Here is a 19,356-nt window from a genome sequence, read left to right as displayed (position 1 = left end):
ACTAACCTACATGTTGGGAGGGGAACAAGAAAGCGAATGAAAGAGGGAAGGATGGGATCGATATTATTTTGGGCTTACACAAAATGAGCTAACAACAGAAACCATACGCGAGTCATGGTTTTAAACAGTACTGATTTTAGAGATAAGTCGATAGGAGTAACTACCGAAAAGAAAAAGAGGATGATAAATATGATGACACTGAGTTGATAAGTTTCGCCTGCGCCCCCGGATTCTTGGTCGAACCCCTTTAACGTACATGTGCCACAGTATTTGAGATCATCATATCACCTCCATGACAATCACCATAACAGACATTCAACAAAGCCCAAGATTCGGAGTCGTTAAGTGTTGCTTTGCCGATCCGTTTTGCGAAGCGTGGGACGGAACATCGCGGACTAAACTAGCTTACGAGCTGAGGACAATTCCTCGATAAATCACAAGCCGTAAAAAGACAACAGAGGAACGTAAGCTCATTATTTTGCTGAGCGGTTTAGTGCGAGACATTTGACAACCCGTTGGCAACTTCGTTAGCTCTTTGCCGCGCGCAAGACACGCTTCCTGAAACTCGCCCGCTCGAGCAACCAAAGCTTTGGTTACGCCTTAAACTTAAACAGTAGCTTAAATAATTCATATTCAGATGACTAAGACCTAAAATTTCACGTAGAGGATTATCAAGGTAAATCTTTTAGGTGAAAGGATTCATATATAGGTGATTCCTTTAACTGTAAGATTAAGAATTCATTTGATGATTCACCTTTAGGCGAATCCTTTAGGCATTCATGTTGCTTTTAAATGCGTAAACATTTGTACGCCCACCCAACGAGAAAACCCGCCAGTCCGTCCATCACGTAAGACGACCGCTTTCAAGATAGGGCCCGCAGCAGCGAGCGAATTCACCTTCGCGCTGCCTCTTGCTTCAACGTAAACTATAAGTGGCGAGAATACAGCGCTCACGAAGCTATAAGCACTCGGCGCGCTCAGTTCCCATCGCAGATCGCTTTGAGTACGGTTGATCACGGTTGATAATTGTTCGCATCGACAGGAGGCAGCGTCATCGACCACGTCTACGTACGAGGTCTACCAAAAGTGACACTGTTCAATTACGTCACGTACTACAGCACGCATCGGCCAGTGCTCATCTTCCACGAAGCAGATGCATCATCCAAACGCGCCATGATATAATATGAGTGAACATTGCTACTGCTCGCCTCTTCTTCGTCGTCTCATGCTGGTCTCGCGGTTAACATTTCGGTGATGCAACCGCGCTTCTCCGTTTCACGATTCTTTCGCGGTGCTTCTCGCAGTTATACCAAACACAGCAGTATACGACGACTAAACAGCAGGTGATTAGTCGCAAATGCTTACGCATCATTTAGATAACCCCCACACAAGATTCTGCATGTAATTTTTTTTTGTTCTTCCCGAGTTCGCGTTTTCTCAGCCCGCATATTCAAACCAAGATTCACTATGATCAGACGTCAGCCTCATCCCTGATTTTACCAAACTAAATAAGCTATGAATAACGTTAGAGTCGTTGAAACCAAAGGTACAGGGGAATTGAAATCTTCTACTGCAACCAACCATTGTTCTTGTAATACGTTTGAAATTTAAAAGCGAAGAAATACGAAAGTAAAACAAAACCTACATGCAGTGACCGCTGACCTTCTCTGCAGCTCAAAGCATCTAATGACCCCTCGTTTCTCGAAGAGTAAAAAAATTATCAGGATGTTAAAACTTTCAAAAGGACAAAACTTCCCGACGTTTCTTTAGCAGCCGGTATCAACGGCGAGACCGGCTCGGGACCGCCCTTGATGTGTCGTGCCCGTCTCGCCTCGGACATTATTAACACTGGCTGTCAGACACATGCTAATGTCCACGGCCTGACGCTAATCAACGCGTTCTCGCTGACCCGCTGTCTCAAAGCCGGAGCAGCGTTAGGGACGAAAAAGATGAAAAAAAAATAAATAATCGCGCTCGCTTTCTCGAAGCACACCATCCACTGGCGCGGTGCGCGAAGACGCGGCAAATGTGACACGTGCGAGGTACATCCGCGTCAATCCGGCTGTCGTTTCCGAGCTTTCTCTCCCTCTCAGCCTCGGCCTTCTTCCTTCCCGCACGTAGTCGACGACGTCCTCCTCACCACACCGAACGAACGAGCTTTGCCACTTTGAACTTTTATTCGCCCGCTGCCCCGTCTTGTGCCATCTTCGCGAAGAAGCAGCTAGACGTGCATCGACCGTGCGGAGGAGATGACTAATTCGTATTTGCATAATGAACTAGCTAGCTTCCGCGCGCCGTAATGCGCGCAAATTCGACCCCCCCTTCCGCGCGCGCCGACTTTATGAAGCGTTGCCCTTTCCCCCGGTCTCTCGCCCTACTTTCGCCTCGCACAATACCGGCGATGCGGAGCTGTAATAAATGAAATAAAATAAATACTCGGGAAAAACAGACGCAGCGCGCTGGAGCTATGGAAACACTAGATGAACTAAGCGCGAACGATGGAGCTGAGGCAGTGGGCCACTGAAATGAGCCTGGGGCGTAAAAAAAAAAGAAAAAAAAAGGAGAGGATGGGTATATGGGGGAGGAGGGCTGAGAGAGAAGTCGCTCCCGTAATTACGCTATGGAAACAAGAACGCGCGCGCAAGCTGCTAACAGCGAGCGCTGAAGTCGGGGGATGAGAGGGAGGGCTTATATGACTCGGCCACCACCGCAACAACCACCACCCAAAACGGCGTACACTGCTACGGCAGGAGGCGCCGCTGCTGCAGCGCGAGTCTGATGACGGCTAACGAGGTTTCTCATTGAGCCAGGCTTCCCTCCACCTCCCTTATCCTCTTTCGGTGCCCGACAGCCTCCTGCAGCAGCAGCAGCAGCAGCCGGACGGCAATAAGGCCATAATCATCGTTTACGCAACGCCGGGGGAGATTGCTCACGCTTCGACTGAGCGCGCGAGCGCGCATGCGCGAGCGCGTCCGAGCGTAATGGAAAAAACGAAAGCGTGAACGAAACAAAGACAATAAATTAAGCCAACGAAAGAGACTCGCGCAACCACCGGAGGAGACGAAGTCTGTGTAGCTGCAGGACGGTCCGGATATGAAATAATGAGAGAGAAAAAGAAAAGATAGGGAGTACAGGAACCAAGCGTAGAGAAAAATAAAGACGCGCGAATGAGGAAAGTTGAGAGGAGAGAGAGAGAGAGAGAGAGAGAGAGAGAGAGACAATAAATAAAAAAAAGATAAAATAAAAAGAGAGCGCGCGGTAGAAGCCGGCCAAATAATTTGCGTGGTCCGAGAAAATCCAATCACTCGCGAGTAATTAATTCCGTTTCGGCATTAGCCAGCAGCGTCGTCAGGCCTGGTCAGCGCTTTAAAGTGATCCGAGGCACCCCTGGAGCGTGCACGGACTACAGCGACGCTCGGCGTGGGAGCTGAGAGATAGGAACGGGAGACTGAGGGGAGGTGGAGGGTATAGCAGTGTACGCCAGTTCATTATGTTGTCATTTGGGCATGGAGAACGGTAAGAGCCATGCTAGACCGCCATTGCATTTGGGAAAAACAAACGCGCGAAAGGGCGGGGAAAAGATAGATAAAACAAAAAAAAAAAAAAGAAGGACAGAAACGCAGGCTCGCGGCGCGCTCCACTTTAGTTCCCAGAGGAAAGTTTAGCTGAGCGCTAAATGATGACCCTCAGAGAATGCGAGAGTGTATTCGCGCTCGGTCGCCGTGTTGTAAAGCGAAAGGATATGCAAAGCGAGGCTATTGTCCAGCTACAATGACACCATTGTAGCGTTAAATATCGGTATTAGAATTCGCGCGCGCCATCAACGGGCCCGGCAGTAACAAAACCGCGCGAGCGCTTCGCGAACGGGACGCAGCACTTGAGCGTCTTTCTTTGCTGAACAGGGCGCAACGAAAGACTCACTAATCACGTTATCCAGGTTACAACCGGCTGCAAAAAAAAAAAAAGAAGAAAATGACAAAAGATAAACACGAATGAGGGCTTGGTAACGGTCGCACACTGGGCTCTGCTTTCTTTGCTTCAAGCATCCGTCACATCGGAGCTGATTAGAAGAAGAAATACCATTCAACACTAGGAAAGCTGTCTAGTGAAATAGGCGTAGTGTCCAATGGAACATGCGAAATATGCGAACGAGCTCGGAATAAGTCCGTAAAGGATAGCAGGCGATTCGCTTGAATATGAAGAAACATTTTCGAAACAGTACACGTCAAAGGAACAAACTGCTCAAAACACGGAAGGAGCAAGGGGAGACAGACAAGCGCCGAATATCGACTGGATTTTTTCATATGTGCACTCCCTGAAACGCGTAGCACAAACATTAACTCATTCCAACACTCCTTACCCAAACAAGACGCAACCTCCACGGTTCAGTCTATTCACGCTTAATTCTACCCCGCTGCTCTCAGTTAAATTAGTATTGACTTTTCGTGTACGTACTGAAGTGGAGCTGTTTTTGCTATCACCGACCATGGTAACCGACTCAGAATCAACTCAACTCTTAACTCTGCCACTGCGTAACGACGTGCTCGGATACGTAATTCTGGCGGTATTAAATTCAACAAGCACACCAGAACCAAACTTAATGCTGGCGACAGACTTAGCAAATACGCGAGGCGAGCACAGTTGAGTTGGCACTTTCACCACGGGTTCGTTTCGGAACTGCTTCAGACAGGGGCGCAAACACTGCGATCGGGCTAACTGGTGCGGATCGATGGCTGTAGACAGCGCAGCGCAGACGGCAGCGCTGACGGGACTACGCACGTGGCGAAGGCAATAAGGATTACTAAACGCTAATACTAATAACGCCGTTACTAAGGTTTAAGTTAGTTACTAAGGTTTACCAAGCGCTAGTGTCGGCTGTTCCTCGTGTTGTCGTCTGTGATGCGCTTCCTGAAGCCGCAAATCAAGCAGGTCACTCGCAAAGGACAAAAAATATTCGCCCATAAAAGAAAATCGAGAGAATCAGCATTCAAGCACTAGACGTCACAGCCCCTCACTGCACCACAAATGTTTATGTGCTTTCTTGTCGCCGTTTCACCATTCTTGGCATTAAATGCGCTGTCTTCATGAAAAATACTGTTGACACACCTCTTTCGTCCTCGATATCACAATAGGATGGTTCTCAGAGTCAGAGCAGACAGAAGGTATCAGGAGGAATTCAGACTGTGGAAAGACTGTATCAGGAGGTCCCGATACAGTCTTTGCCTATGGGACCTCCTTCTGTATGACTAAATACCTGTAGCATGAACCAAATTTTCATTCTAAATTATGATTATGATTCATGACAAGAATGCGCCTGTGTGATTATACAAACTAAAATGGATGCTTTATCACTAGAAGGTTACTTGAGCCCGGAGAGAAGCAGCGATAGTCTGTCCTGTCCACGACACGAGCTCTCTCGATTCGCGTTATGGTTAGATATGCACAATTTGTCAAACTGCGTAGCTTGCGGCATACAATAGTGGATAGACAGGTGTATATTTCCTTTCGCTGCTCGTGCTTATAGCTATGACAGCGGCGATGACTCAGTGTCAATGTCGTTTTGTCGACTACGATTTAGTAAATAAAATTCCACTGATTCCTGGTGCTACCACACTTTTGAGCAAGAGTAGCAGTGATATTTCTCTGTCCCATTGTTTACAACTAGCGCCACAGGAGTGCTTTTGTGGGCCTTTTGCGACACGGTTCGCCTGGAAGCTACGCTCGCGCCACCACCGTATGGTCAAAGCAGGTACTTCTATTAAACTCCGCGCAGACGCCAATGGCGGTGCCAAGAATATTAAGTGAGCAAAATATTTTCTATAACGCGCGTCTGACCAGTCAATACAACTGCAGCCGTGACTGCCAGGAAATATGTCATCCGAATGACGAACTAAATATACGGGGCGGCATGACATAGCGATGCATTACGTATCGCTGAATATATTCGGCCGCTCTTCGTTTCTCCAGTGATGGGCGGTCCATCCCCTCGCCGTACCTTCCAAATAAATTTCACCATGTTCTTTCTTTCTTTCTTTCTTTCTTCTTCTTCTTCTTTTTCTTCTTCTTCTTCTTCTTCTTCTTCTTCTTCTTCTTCTTCTTCTTCTTCTTCTTCTTCTTCTTCTTCTTCTTCTTCTTCTTATTATTATTATTATTATTATTATTATTATTATTATTATTATTATTATTATTATTATTCGCTTGTGACAAAGGTACCTGGAGCCAAGTTTCAAAAGTCAGTTATCTAACAAAAATAATTTTCCTTGTCACGAAATCTCTTCTCCGACTAGATCATCCTTATGGCTTTCCTTCACTTCTCATTTTAGAGAAATTTCAACGCTGCCCTTTACCGCCTCGTCGTAGCATTGCCAAAGCGGCCGGCTTTAATTCTCTCGCTCATTTATCTTTCCTATACTTCGTAACATCTAATAAAGGGGCAGCGGCGCGTTCCGACGTCGTCCCTTCATAAAGTAAAAAAAAAAAAAAGCACCGCAGCGTTCGCGCGGTGCCCTCTCTCTACGTATACAAAGGGAGTATAGCGCAGAAAACTGCGTTCTGCGAGTCATCTGCCTAGTCCCGAGTGACGGTGTCAGCGGGCGCCGTATATACGTCTAAGCCACGGGCAAGCCCGCTAGAACGACCAGAGAAGGAAGACTCGCCGTCATCCACTTTCGGTCCGTTTCTCTTCTCCTTCTCCCACCACTGCCGGCATTCCGGAGGACGGGCAAGAACATCGGGACGTTCTGGCATCCGGCGATCTTTCTTCCTCAGCCACAAGTCGGATCCCCCCCCCTCACCCCTCCCCCTCTGAGTTCACCCCCTCTCGATACACACGTCGGACGGTCTCCTGCCAATACTTCGCCTCAGCAACTCAATGCAGCGCAGAAAACGCTGCGAGTCCCGTCAGCGAACCAGACCAATGCGCGAACGGCGTCTAAATAGAAACTTCACGGAAGGATCAAAAGCGCACAATGGGCAATCCCTCCTTCCTTATCAGAATGCGCAGTCGGCTCTCGTTACTGAGTGGCTTTCTCTTTATTGATACGAATTTAGAAGAGGGGCTGCCGCCGTTAGTGGCGCCGGTTGCTTCTCTTCGTAGGCCGTACAAAAGACTAAACGCACGAGAAGCCGTGACAACAGTCAAAGAGAACGGACTTTATGTTTACTTTAGTGCATCTATGTGATTGAACTTTATGTGCCATTTTTCTGAGTTGACTTTCAGTTTTAGTGTGGCATTAGTGTACTTATGTGACTGGATTTTGTATTTACCTTAATGCGCCTTTGTGACTGAACTTTGTGTTGATGTGTTTCTGAGTTGAATTTCAGTATTAATGTGGTATTAGTGTACTTATGTGACTGGACTTTGTGTTATTGTGATTTAAAGCGTGTAGGTTATTTTTTTTCTTACATAACTCTATGTGAAAAGGAGTAGCCGGTGCCAATTAAAGGCGTCAACATCTCCTAAATACCGTATAATAATAATAAAAAAAGAACGGACATTTTCGATGTTGCACCCGCGAGTGAGAAGGACGCTCAGAAACGCACGCCGTACCGTAACTACGAGAAAGCATAAATCAGTGTTCAAGATCACGCATACAAGTTGCCAGAAGATCACGCACAGAAGTTGGATGTCTTGCAGACGAGACGGCTGACGTATCTACACACATGTACGCAGCAGAACACCATAACATGCATAACATAGCTACATATCAAAACATAACACGAGTGATATAGCCTCCGGTGCAGTGCACGGAGTTGGCGGGACGGAGTGTAAGCTTTCTCTCCCTCGCCCGCTTGCTTTTTCCTCCTCTCCCTTTTCCCCCGAGCACGTGCGGCCCAACCCGGTCGGTGGCGGCAGATGCCGGCGGCGGAAGTAGGACGGAACGTGGACCGGAGCTCGCCTCCATCGATCAGTATACACGGCTCGGCAAGCGCCACATCGAGCACTGACGTGCGATTCGGGAAACGTACCGACCACCCGCCATCCTTTCAAACCCCCCCGCCCCCCGCATCCACACACAACACACAACACACACACACACACACACACACACCATACACACACACACCAACACACACACACACACCACACACACACACACCACACGCACACGGACACAACCACACACACCACACTACCACCCACACCACACACCACCTCACACAAACACACAACACACACACACACATACAGACTCGGCTACAGCTGAAGTGTGACGAAGAAAAGAAAAGGAAACCATAGAAAACAGCGGAACTATCTGGCAACAGGGGATGGAATATCACCCCCACACACCCATTCACCATCCCCCCCCCCCCCCCCACTCACACACACACACCTCCGGCCACAGCTGATGTATGACGAAGGAGAGAGGGAAAGCAGAGAGAAAGAAAAAAAGAGAGACAGACCCAGCGCAAGCGTATGGAGGAGGATCTCGCGGCATTCCGGAACTACAGCCGGCGATGGACGGCAGAGTCACGTTTCAGAATGCAAGTGCTTCCTCTATCTGATTTCTTCGAGCCCCCGTGCAGGCTTCCCTTACGCTAACCTCTTTCGCCTGCCGCGTGCGCGACGCTTACTGGTCGTTGAAACTGATCAGGGTTCGGAACATGCGAAGAAGCCCCTGTGAAGCCGTCCTAAGCAGAGTAATAAATGTGGGTACGGTAAAGAGCGAGTACTATAGTAACAAAAATATTTTCGCCCGAGGACGTATTGCAAGGAGAGCAAGGAACGGGACTTTGAAAGTTTCCACGAGCTTTCATACTACACGTAAAGTAAATTAACTAGTCTCGGTTGCTGTGGTGATACAATGGAAACCAGGCCGCAAAAGCTTAATCCTGCTTATGGCTCTGATCTGCTACTTGGCAGGCACGTTTGGAAAGAGTGACACATATTTCGCATGTTACACCTGGTTCGGGAAAATCTGCCTGGTTACATTTGTGTTCCCTTTATCAATACAATGCGCCTGGGTGACTGTGACTGATGGAATGTTCTATTGATATTGAAGTAACTGATTGGTGGCCACAAATATGTTTCCAGTATTGTACAGGGATAAATATGATCGATGACAGCGCAGGACACCATTTGTGTCTAACTTAAGGGCAAATCAAACGTGCACCAAAGCAGCACGTCTAAAAAAAAAAAGCCCAGTAAAAACAAAAATAAAAAGCACTATTAACGTATTTTTTAGAAGATTGCAAGAACATGAAAAATATTATTTCTTTCATATGAGGTCAACGATCACGGTGTATTTTTGATGCACCTATAGGCCTTACACTATTCTGCTCACACTAAACGCGTTGCAGTGCGGGGTATGCGCTCTCTTGTCTCCGTTTGCAGACTATCGAGATAATTCAATTCTCCTGCACCATTCCGCAAGTTGTAGACAAACAATCTGTTTTCCTCAACTCGAATACGCGTCGGTCGGCTCGAATGACATTTCTAGATGCAACAGTGGCATTACAGATTGGGTGCAGAAAAAGTTTCTAAGCATGTATCACCACCGATTTGCTAACACGGACACTGTAAATTGTTCTACCGCTGTTGGATTGCTGTAATTGCCCTTAATTAGATGCCGACGTAATCGCGCTGAGCTTCTGTTTCTTTTCAAACTCCTTCACGGTATCCTCACCGCCCCGAGCTCCTCAGTTGTATCATGTTTCGTATTCCGCGCAAGATCACCAGAGGACACTTGAAAGGCAGGAACTTTCCTGGTTTCTGCCTTTCATCACCAACAATCAACCGCCCACAGAATACCGAGTCTTTATAACGCTTACTTTCATGATCTCGATGTTTCTGATAACTCGCTGTCACTGTTCTACTTCGAGCTTTGTGTTGTTGCGTCATAATTTCACACATTGTTCAACTGCCCTTCTCCTCCTGTTTCTTTTGTATTCACCTTCCGCCTTGTATGTACACTCTTCTTTAGAAAATTGTTCTTTTTATTAAGAGTTTTTTTTTTCGCTTATATTCCCCTGCAGGTGTTTTTTTAGTGTATACGTACGCCAGCACTCAGACCTCATGGTTGTTCCTGGGCACGGTAAATAAATGATTGACTGATTATTATTACTTGAATCATAGACACGGAACATAGGAAAAAATTACAGTTTCGCCAGAACGTCGAAGCACTGACCCCGACAGCAAAGTTTAGCGTTGCGCTTCAACTCCTCGGGCGGTGTTCTAACTATACGCGGATTCGCCTACGCGGACGCGACACACTAGGTTACGCCAAAATTCCTGGCTCCCTTAAATGCTTTAACAGGCCGTGTAGGGCCTGTAATGACATCGCACAGGCGCCTCTACGCTGCCCGTAAAGAGCGGCGGCAGTGAAATCACACCAATTTAAGTATGCGAGCACTAATACTCTTTCATAGTGTCTAGTAGTCTGATAAGATTTAAGATAAAAGGCACGCGCTATGAATGAAATGTTTCATTCATTTCGTTTGCGCGCTGCTATTGTGAAAAAAAAATCCTGTGGAATAATTTAGTGAAGAACATAAGGCTGGTCTTAGAAACTTTGCTTGCTGAAAAGTATAGCATATACGACACAGATAAACATACAGCTTACATATACATATACAGAACATCACGGCGACGGCGACGCTAACGGCGAAAATTCAAATGGAGTGTCAATATAATTGCCATCGCAATAAAAAGGAAGGAAAGACGGCAGGTAGGCCAGAACGTAGATAACACTCACCGTATCTTCACCTCCCGGGATAACCACTCCTCATGCCTGTCGAAGCTGATAAGTATAGCGGCGATTTCCTGGAACAACAGAGAAAAGTAGAAGAAAATTCAATCGTCCATCTCATCCACATGTACAAATGACAGGCTGTCAGAGATGACGCCCGATCGATCACCTTATCACCGCTCGTCATACCGGCAACCACGCGCGTCCCACCAAGAGTTGACGGCACGCGCAAAAGGATCGAGTCCAGCGGGATGTACGAGGCGGGACTGCGATCTCGTAATAGACCCCCCCCCCCCCCCTCCCCTTCCCCCTTTTTTTAACTGTAAAGCTAGCATTCTCACAAGGCTGTTTATTAAGGTAATGGCGGCGTTGACAGTAATTAACGACGTTTCATTGGGTACTGCCGGCGCTACAATGCCGAAGGGTAGACTCTACTAGACAACTTGCAAACAAGAGGCTTTCCACACGCGTGTGTGCCACAGATAATGTTCCCCGAAGGGCCGAGGGTAGTTCATGCGTTAGGAGCCTTCTAATCTACGCGACACTGAGCTCGTCGATGTGTGGTAGCAGGCATGTTATCTGAAGAGCCAAAGAGACGCACTGGCGAAGAAATTGCCGGCCCACACTGCCAGGCTAACCTCACCTGTAGTAAACACGTTAACGAACAAACAAGGTAAGCAACGCAAGAGAAGCACTTCTCACATCTGCGCCCGATCTTCGTGCCTGGGCGCCCCGAGAAAATAGTTACGCGGGGGTGAATAGGAGGATGAGCTCATGTGGTTCAGAAGAAAAGGGCTCGCCACGATCTACGTTTACATGAATCCGATAAAGTCGGGTTGAATTGGCCTGTCGGGCCGCAATCCGGCCGTCGGCTACATGTAAACGCTAGCGGGACGGGTTGAGTGAGTGTCGAGGCGAGTTCGTACAACCCGTCAGCGACGGGTGCGCTGGCTCGCCCAACCCGCTTGCCAAAATGTGTCTAAATGCGGTCGGGTCGGGCGAGGTGAGCTCGTGTTCTGACTCGACCCCCTGACGTCGAGTTCATGTAGACGAAGCATCACGCATCACGCAAAAGAACACGCATAATCGGCAGGTGTGGGGACAAACCACTCGCATCATGAACACGCGTACACTGTTCAGAAAAGGGAGATGGGTGGAGGAGGAGGGAGGGTATGAGGTGGTGGGGCTGTTTGACGTGGTCTAACTTTCAGGAAACATTTTTGGCCTAAGCTTAGAAGGTACACCCCAAAAGGTAGAACCACAATACTTTCGCAGATAAGTTTATGATCTGCATATTACGTCTTTTTTTTTTAGCAAGGAAAAGTGGCTATGTACGAGAATGAGAATAATAGCATGGCACGAAACATCACTTGTCATAACAAATGCTAGTGCTATTTACACGGGTACAGGTTTTGGCTAGTTGGTAACGATCAATTTTTAAATGTTATTTGCGCATAATAACAACGGGGACTAGCAAATTACAGATACAAGCGCAAACTTTCAACTGGATTTAATGGTAGGAAGTCAAGTGGTTTTATACATAAGTAAGTGTGACGTCATCATCATCATCATCATCATCATCATCATAATCATCATCATCATCATCATCATCATCAGCCTATATTTTATGTTAACTGCAGGACGAAGGCCTCTCCCTGCGATCTCCAATTACCCCTGTCTTGCGCTAGCGTATTCCAACTTGCGCCTGCAAATTTCCTAACTTCATCATCCCATCTGGTTTTCTGCCGACCTCGACTGCGCTTCCCTTCTCTTGGTATCCATTCTGTAACCCTAATGGTCCACCGGTTATCCATCCTACGCATTACATGGCCTGCCCAGCTCCATTTCTTCCGCTTAATGTCAACTAGAATATCGGCTATCCCCGTTTGTTCTCTGATCCACACCGCTCTCTTCCTGTCTCTTAACGTTAGTCCTAAGATTTTTCGTTCCATCGCTCTTTGTGCGGTCCTTAACTTGTTCTCGAGCTTCTTTGTTAACCTCCAAGTTTCTGCCCCATATGTTAGCACCGGTAGAATGCAATGATTGTACACTTTTCTTTTCAACGACAGTGGTAAGCTCCCAGTCAGGATTTGGTAATGCCTGCCGTATGCACTCCAACCCAATTTTATTCTTCTGTAAATTTCTTTCTCGTGATCAGGGTCCCCTGTGAGTAATTGACCTAGATAAACGTACTCCTTTACAGACTCTAGAGGCTGACTGGCGATCCTGAATTCTTGTTCTCTTACCAGGCTATTGAACATTATCTTTGTCTTCTGCATATTCATCTTCAACCCAATTCTTACACTTTCTCGATTAAGGTCCTCAATCATTTGTTGTAATTCGTCTCCATTGTTGCTGAATAGGACAATGTCATCTGCAAACCGAAGGTTGCTGAGATATTCGCCGTTGATTCTCACTCCTAAGCCTTCCCAGTCTAACAGCTTGAATACTTCTTCTAAGCATGCAGTGAATAGCATTGGAGAGATTGTGTCTCCTTGCCTGACCCCTTTCTTGATAGGTATCTTTCTACTTTTCTTGTGGAGAACCAAGGTAGCTGTGGAATCCTTGTAGATGTTTGCTAAGATATTCACGTATGCCTCCTGTGCTCCTTGATTACGCAATGCCTCTATGACTGCTGGTATCTCCACTGAATCAAATGCCTTTTCATAATGTATGAAAGCCATGTAGAGAGGTTGATTGTACTCCGCAGATTTCTCGATTACCTGATTTATGACATGGATATGATCCATCGTAGAATATCCCTTCCTGAAGCCAGCCTATTCTCTTGGTTGGCTGAAGTCAAGTGTTGCCCTGACTCTATTGAAAATTATCTTGGTGAATATTTTATACAATACTGAAAGCAAGCTAATAGGTCTATAATTCTTCAGTTCTTTAACGTCTCCCTTCTTATGGATTAGTATAATGTTGGCGTTCTTCCAGCTCTCTGGTACAGATGAAGTTGTGAGGCATTGCGTATAAACGGCCGCAAGCTTTTCAAGCATGATATCTCCTCCATCTTTGATTAAATCTACTGTTATTCCATCTTCTCCAGCAGCTTTTCCCCTGGTCATGTCTTTCAAGGCCCTTCTAACTTCAGCGCTAGTTATAGAAGGAGCCTCTGTATCCGGTTCATCACTATTTTGAATGAAAGTAGCTTGGCTGTTTTGGGCACTGTACAGGTCAGTATAGAATTCTTCCGCTGCTTTTACTATGTCATCGAAATTGCTGATGATATTACCATGCTTATCTTTCAGTGCATACATCTTGCCTTGTCCTATGCCAAGCTTTCTTCTTACTGATTTAATGCTGCGTCCATATTTTACGGCTTCTTCAATCTTTCCCACGTTATAATTTCGAATATCCCTGTGACGTAATACATAATAAAATATGCCTGTGTAAGCAACAAAACAGGGCTTGCACACGTGCATTCGCAATAGCAAGAGAGCCAGTTAAATTCTAAATAATAAAATATCAGATACAAGACGCACATATTGATGTCCTACGCTTAAATCACCCAGCTTTCACAAAATTCGGCCCCGCTAAGATAATTAAGCTCTCTTTGTGATAGTCCCAACGAAGCCATACTGACACAGTTTTTCCCAAGGCGAATAATTTCTGTCGCTTCAATTATCTCTCGTGTCTGATTATTGTGCCTGGCTACAACCTTGCAGTCACTGAATAACGGCTGGCAACCGCAATCCAGACAGTGCAAACCCAGATGTCCTTGCACTGCACTACATATAGCCGGCCAAATCCATAGATAGCTTGTGTAAATGCGTTTTTTTTTTCTGCTGTCCAGTGCGTTACGATGGAACGAACTTGCGAAACGGTCCAGGTTAACTAATTCTCACAAAGCTGGTGAAGATAGCATAGTCATTTGTATGTTTGTTCCTAGTTTAAGGTGCTGGCGCACAGAAAGTCGCCGCTCGCGCACGCTAGTTAAAAGATTTGGGCGGCTGTACATTATTGTTGTTTACACGGTTACGTGCAAGTTTACGTAGTCGTGTAAGCCAAGTTAATCATTCTGAGCGTGTGTCGACGGCAAGCAGGGCTCCATGTTCGACGTCTGCTATTGTATCTCGCCCAAAGATGCAGCCTCGCATTGATCGAGGATCCGGACAATACAGTGTGCTCAAAACACGCACACACACAAAGGAAAAAAAATTAAGAGAAAGGGCGATGGAAAGTTGTAGCCTCGAGGCATCTTCTAAGACATTTTGTGAACAAAAGCGTTTGAAATATCGCTGAGTTAACGCTCCGCCCTGCGGGTGGCTCTTTCATAGAACACAACTGTAGCGCGAAGACCTCTACACGTTCCCTAAGGGCGGAATGCTCTAAGCGTCAGCGACAAGGAAATAGTCGACGCCTTCGCAGCTTCTGCCTCGGCGAGTCAGCGCCTTTATACGCCACGGTTGGATGGTCGCCGCTTGAAACGCCAACTCAGATTTGGACACGAAAGGCTGCGGCAGAGTCTCCACCAGCTCGTGCACATCTGCCCTTATAGTTCTTGCAGCCGCATCGCTCTTTCGTCTACTAAACGAGCTCCTTTTTATTCTTCTTTTTCTATACCCAAAAGTTAAAGACAATGCCCAGGACCGGCAGCCATTGCGCCATTGCGCTTCAAGGGAGGGGCGCGAATATGGGACAAAGCACATGCCGCAGTCAGTTGCATGCATAATTTATCTCCCACTCCCGTGTCATGGCGCTTGTAAATTCTGGATGATGTCAGATGAATGCGCAAGCAGGGCGGTGACGAAACCAGGCCCTGCTCGTGCAGAACGCGCACAGACAAGAAGCTGACAAGCGTTCGTGAGTTATGTATTACGATCGCATCTTTAGAAACGCTGACAAGACGAGTTCCGAGAAATGTTCACGTTTTACAAAAAAATCAGAATGCATCTATTTGAGATCATGAGCACAGGTCGGGTCAGTTTTCCTCGGCTGCGTTTCAATTCATGACGGGCGAACGAAGAAGCTGTCGAAACGACAGGGTATACGTACGCCTCGGGGCCCCAAGTCGACCCGCACTTTCATTCCGCGGCAGCTACAGCAGCGACGTGGAAATGGAGTTCTGTAAGCCGCGCGCGAACGTCACGGCGAATTGATTGCCTTCCGGGGGGCCGGAGCTATTTGCTCGGCAGCTGCCATTCTGAATACGAAAGGCGCTGGGTCTCTCGAGCCCATGACCGCTAGCGCGACCCGCCGAACTTTCCTTATAATATTTTCAAAACGACGCTGCGATGGCAGCATTTTACGCAACCGTATAGAGAGCGCGAACCGCATGGAAGCGTCCGAACCTATAGGCTGACGAAAGGTTCTCTCCGCGGAATGTCGAAAGCCGTTTCTCCCGGTGCGCTATCAGTAATATTCAGGAGCGCACGTGCTAATACATAAAGACGGGTCGCCTGGACGAGGTCTCTCAAATGTACTCAGCTGCTTTCCGCGAAGAAAGTTTACCCCTATTCACGAATCCAGAGAGCCTTAAAGTATTTACTAGAGGACCACAGAGGCTTTGGTGAAGCGGCAGAAGCGGCTGTCGCAGTCTTTGAGCGCGCAGAGCGCACAGTACGAGGCGCTAAGGGCGGAGCAGAGTTCTCCCTAGGGAGCACCTGGAAATACTCCGCGCTTTTCTCAGGCATAATTATAGAGCGAGATGGGGAAACTTGTCCCTGTTTATGACGGGGCTTCAGGTTTAGTGAAGCTGTTTGTGGGAAGTTTTACCAAGGCTTTTTTTTTCCCTTTCTACCAGCCGCGATAATGAGATTGAAAAATTATTCTGCGGTCGGAGCTACGTAGAGGGACACGACAGCTGTCACGTGACCAGCAACGAGGAACCGTTTCCACCACTGTTTGTAGAAGCTCCGGACTCGCGCGATGTCGCAGGAGCCAATGATGGCGGGTCAGATGATAATAAATAACGGACGCACGGTAAAATTCCAGGAGTAGAATCCTTGCAATATACTGGTCCACATGGTGCCTGACTGAGCGGGCTATCGCCTGTGGCTGGCGACAGGGGCACTACGCGGGAACGCGAGAGTTCGGCGAAATACGAAATCTCCCAACCACTGACGAAGAGAGAGAGAGTATTTATTGTTCATGAGGTGGGGTGACTTCCTCGTAGGGTGGAGCCCTTAGTTCAGGGCCCCATTGGCTCACGCCAACCCGCGTGCCCGCTGGATCAGCCATCGCTGCTCTTGCAGGTCTGAGCTGGTCAGCGCAGTCTCCCAGGAGGAAAGTGAAGGTCAAGGAATAGGGGAGTAGTCAGGAGGGTGTGAGCACTCCCAGGTGCAATGATATACTGTGGGCTTTGCTCCACAGTAGGGACAGTATGAGGAATATTGTGTGGGTTGGAAGAGGTGAAGGTAAAAGAGACAGGGGAATGAATTGGTCTGTAGCTGTCGCCACGCGACAGCATCTTCTCGGTTAAGAGACTGGTGTGGTGGCGGGAAGTGTCTCCTGCTACCTCTGTAATGTTGTAGAGTTTCAGTGTAGTTCAGTGGTTCTGTCGGTGCGTCATCTGGGTTGGAGAGCTCTTCCAATGGCGCCCGGTTAGCAAGCTCTCGGGCTACCGCATTAGCGCGTTCATTACCATGGAGAGAGGCATGTCCAGGTGTAGAGACGATACGCACCCTATGTAACGCTGTGGGGTGTAATGATGTCAGGATGCGGTGTGTGTAGGGTGTCACCATCCCTTGTGCCAAAGTCCTGCACGCGGTTGGAGATCAGTGACCACTGTGATGGGTCCATCCGGTGCCGGTATGGTTGAAGCATATACGATATGGCTCGGGCGATAGCAGCCTCTTCCGCCATGCCACTGTCCACAGTGTTGAGCGTGGCCGAAGCTCTCAGAGTGTCTGTGCTATCTAGTACGACTAGACACACAGCACGTCTTTGTGGGCACCGGGCCACGTCGGTGTAAAGGACCGGTGTGTCCGATGTGCAATCACCAAAGATTCGAGCCAGGGCTTGTGTTCTTGCCTGTCTCCGGCCTTTATGACGATCAGGGTGCATAGTTCGGGAAATTGGGGCTACGTGAATTTTGTTTTGAAAGCTAAGCGCGAGAAGTGTGCGGTATTCCTGTTGTGGCTTTCTGGTGTTTGGTATCCTAGACGGGATAGAATGAGACACCCCTGCTTTGTTCGTTGGAGGCGTTGTAACTGGCTGTTAAGGTGGCCTTCCACTAGTTCTCGGACGGTGCTGTGTATCCCGAGTCGTAGGTAGGAGCTGCATGGACGCATGTTGGGGTAGTCCCAGCGCTGCCTTTATTGTCGTACGGAGGAGGGTGTCCATCTGGTTCGTCTCAGTCTGAGTCAGGTTATGGTAGGGGAGGTGGTAGATTAATCTGCTAATTATGAGGGCTTGCGCGATTCGGAGTACATCTTTTTCTAGAAGTCCTTGTCGGCGGTTCGTAATGCGCTTTATCATGTGCGTTACTTGGGTGATTTGTTGGCGCGGTATGTGTAGGGTATGTGTGGCCTTCCCGTTGTATTGTATGTGAAGACCTAGCACACGGAGTCTATCAACCCTCCGAATAAGGTTGCCCATGAGATGCAATGTGATGACGAAGACTCGGATCAGCATATTTGATATAAAACAGACTACGGGCACGCTTTTTAACTTCCTCGTCTAAACACCCCTACATCGATACATTAACCATTATTGCCGGGAAAGAGGGAGTAAAAATGATAAATGAAAAGCAGGGAGGTTAGCCAGGACCCGTGACCAGGACTGACTGAGCCCGGCTGGTCATTTCATATGCGGTCGACACAGTGGGAACAACGTGCTCCACAACCAGCAGGGTTAGTGCACGATACTGCCGGCGCTGAACTCTTCCAAAGCATTTTCAACAAGGTCTGACACAATTACTCGTGCACGCAGGATGCACTGCGGTTTCATAACGCCCACGGAGCGTAGATAATTTGTGATCGACGGGAGCGAGGCCCCGTTATAATGGCATGACGATGATGATTTATTCGCATGCCCTTTGAAACGGGGCCGTGGCAAATAGTCACCTAACCTGCTTATTCAGGTATGCTATACATGCTTTTCATTCTAGCATTCTTGTGTACAACTCCTAAATCTTATTTTCTTGTCCTCAAGAGAAACGTGGGAGGCGAAGCTTTCCTCTGACAACCTGGACGACCAACGCAGTCTTGTTCCCTACCTCTTTCCTATCCTTTTCCATCAATACTCTAGTCGTCTCTTGCTTACCTCGACTGCTGACCGGTTAATGCTTCCATTAACTTTAAATCTCAGCGCTTACTGAAAGGTATACGTTAACTACGGGTCTCGCTGGGTGAGTATCTTCGCATTTCATTAGGATGTGCTGAGATGTCTCCGAATGTTCGCAGCAGCAGACACATGCCTCATCCTGCTGCGAATATTTGCCCGGGTATGTTTTTATTCTAGGCAACCAGCTCGAGCTTCAAATAGCAGGGCACTATCCTTTGTGTTATTGTACAGGCTTTTGCTTCTAATTTCTTTCTTGCCATTCTTGTAAATCTCCATAGTTTTATTTCCCCCCCATATTTTGCATCCAATTTACTGTCTCTGTTCCTCTTTCTTTTTGATAACTCCTGGTTGTCTACTTACACTCTTACTTTCACTGTACCTGGTTGCCAACTTTCTTTACCTTTTCCTCAATTCTGTGTCCGCGCTTTTGACGTGC

At 47.6% G+C, this 19,356-nt stretch overlaps 1 protein-coding gene across 4 annotated transcripts in view; it reads right to left on the bottom strand.

Annotated features, from left to right (window-relative positions):
• The window catches only part of LOC119446537 (calmodulin-binding transcription activator 2), a 493,330-nt gene that overhangs the window by 64,779 nt on the left and 409,195 nt on the right, over nucleotides 1–19,356 (bottom strand). For all 4 annotated transcript variants that reach the window (XM_037710984.2, XM_049664202.1, XM_049664203.1 and 1 more), the window contains one exon: nucleotides 10,695–10,762. In XM_037710984.2, the coding sequence (XP_037566912.1) occupies nucleotides 10,695–10,762 (68 nt within the window). The remainder of the gene's footprint in view (nucleotides 1–10,694; nucleotides 10,763–19,356) is intronic.

This window comes from Dermacentor silvarum, chromosome 3 (genome assembly GCF_013339745.2).
Source record: "Dermacentor silvarum isolate Dsil-2018 chromosome 3, BIME_Dsil_1.4, whole genome shotgun sequence".
NCBI lineage: Eukaryota > Metazoa > Arthropoda > Arachnida > Ixodida > Ixodidae > Dermacentor > Dermacentor silvarum.
This window is presented reverse-complemented; position numbering and strand designations above follow the sequence as displayed.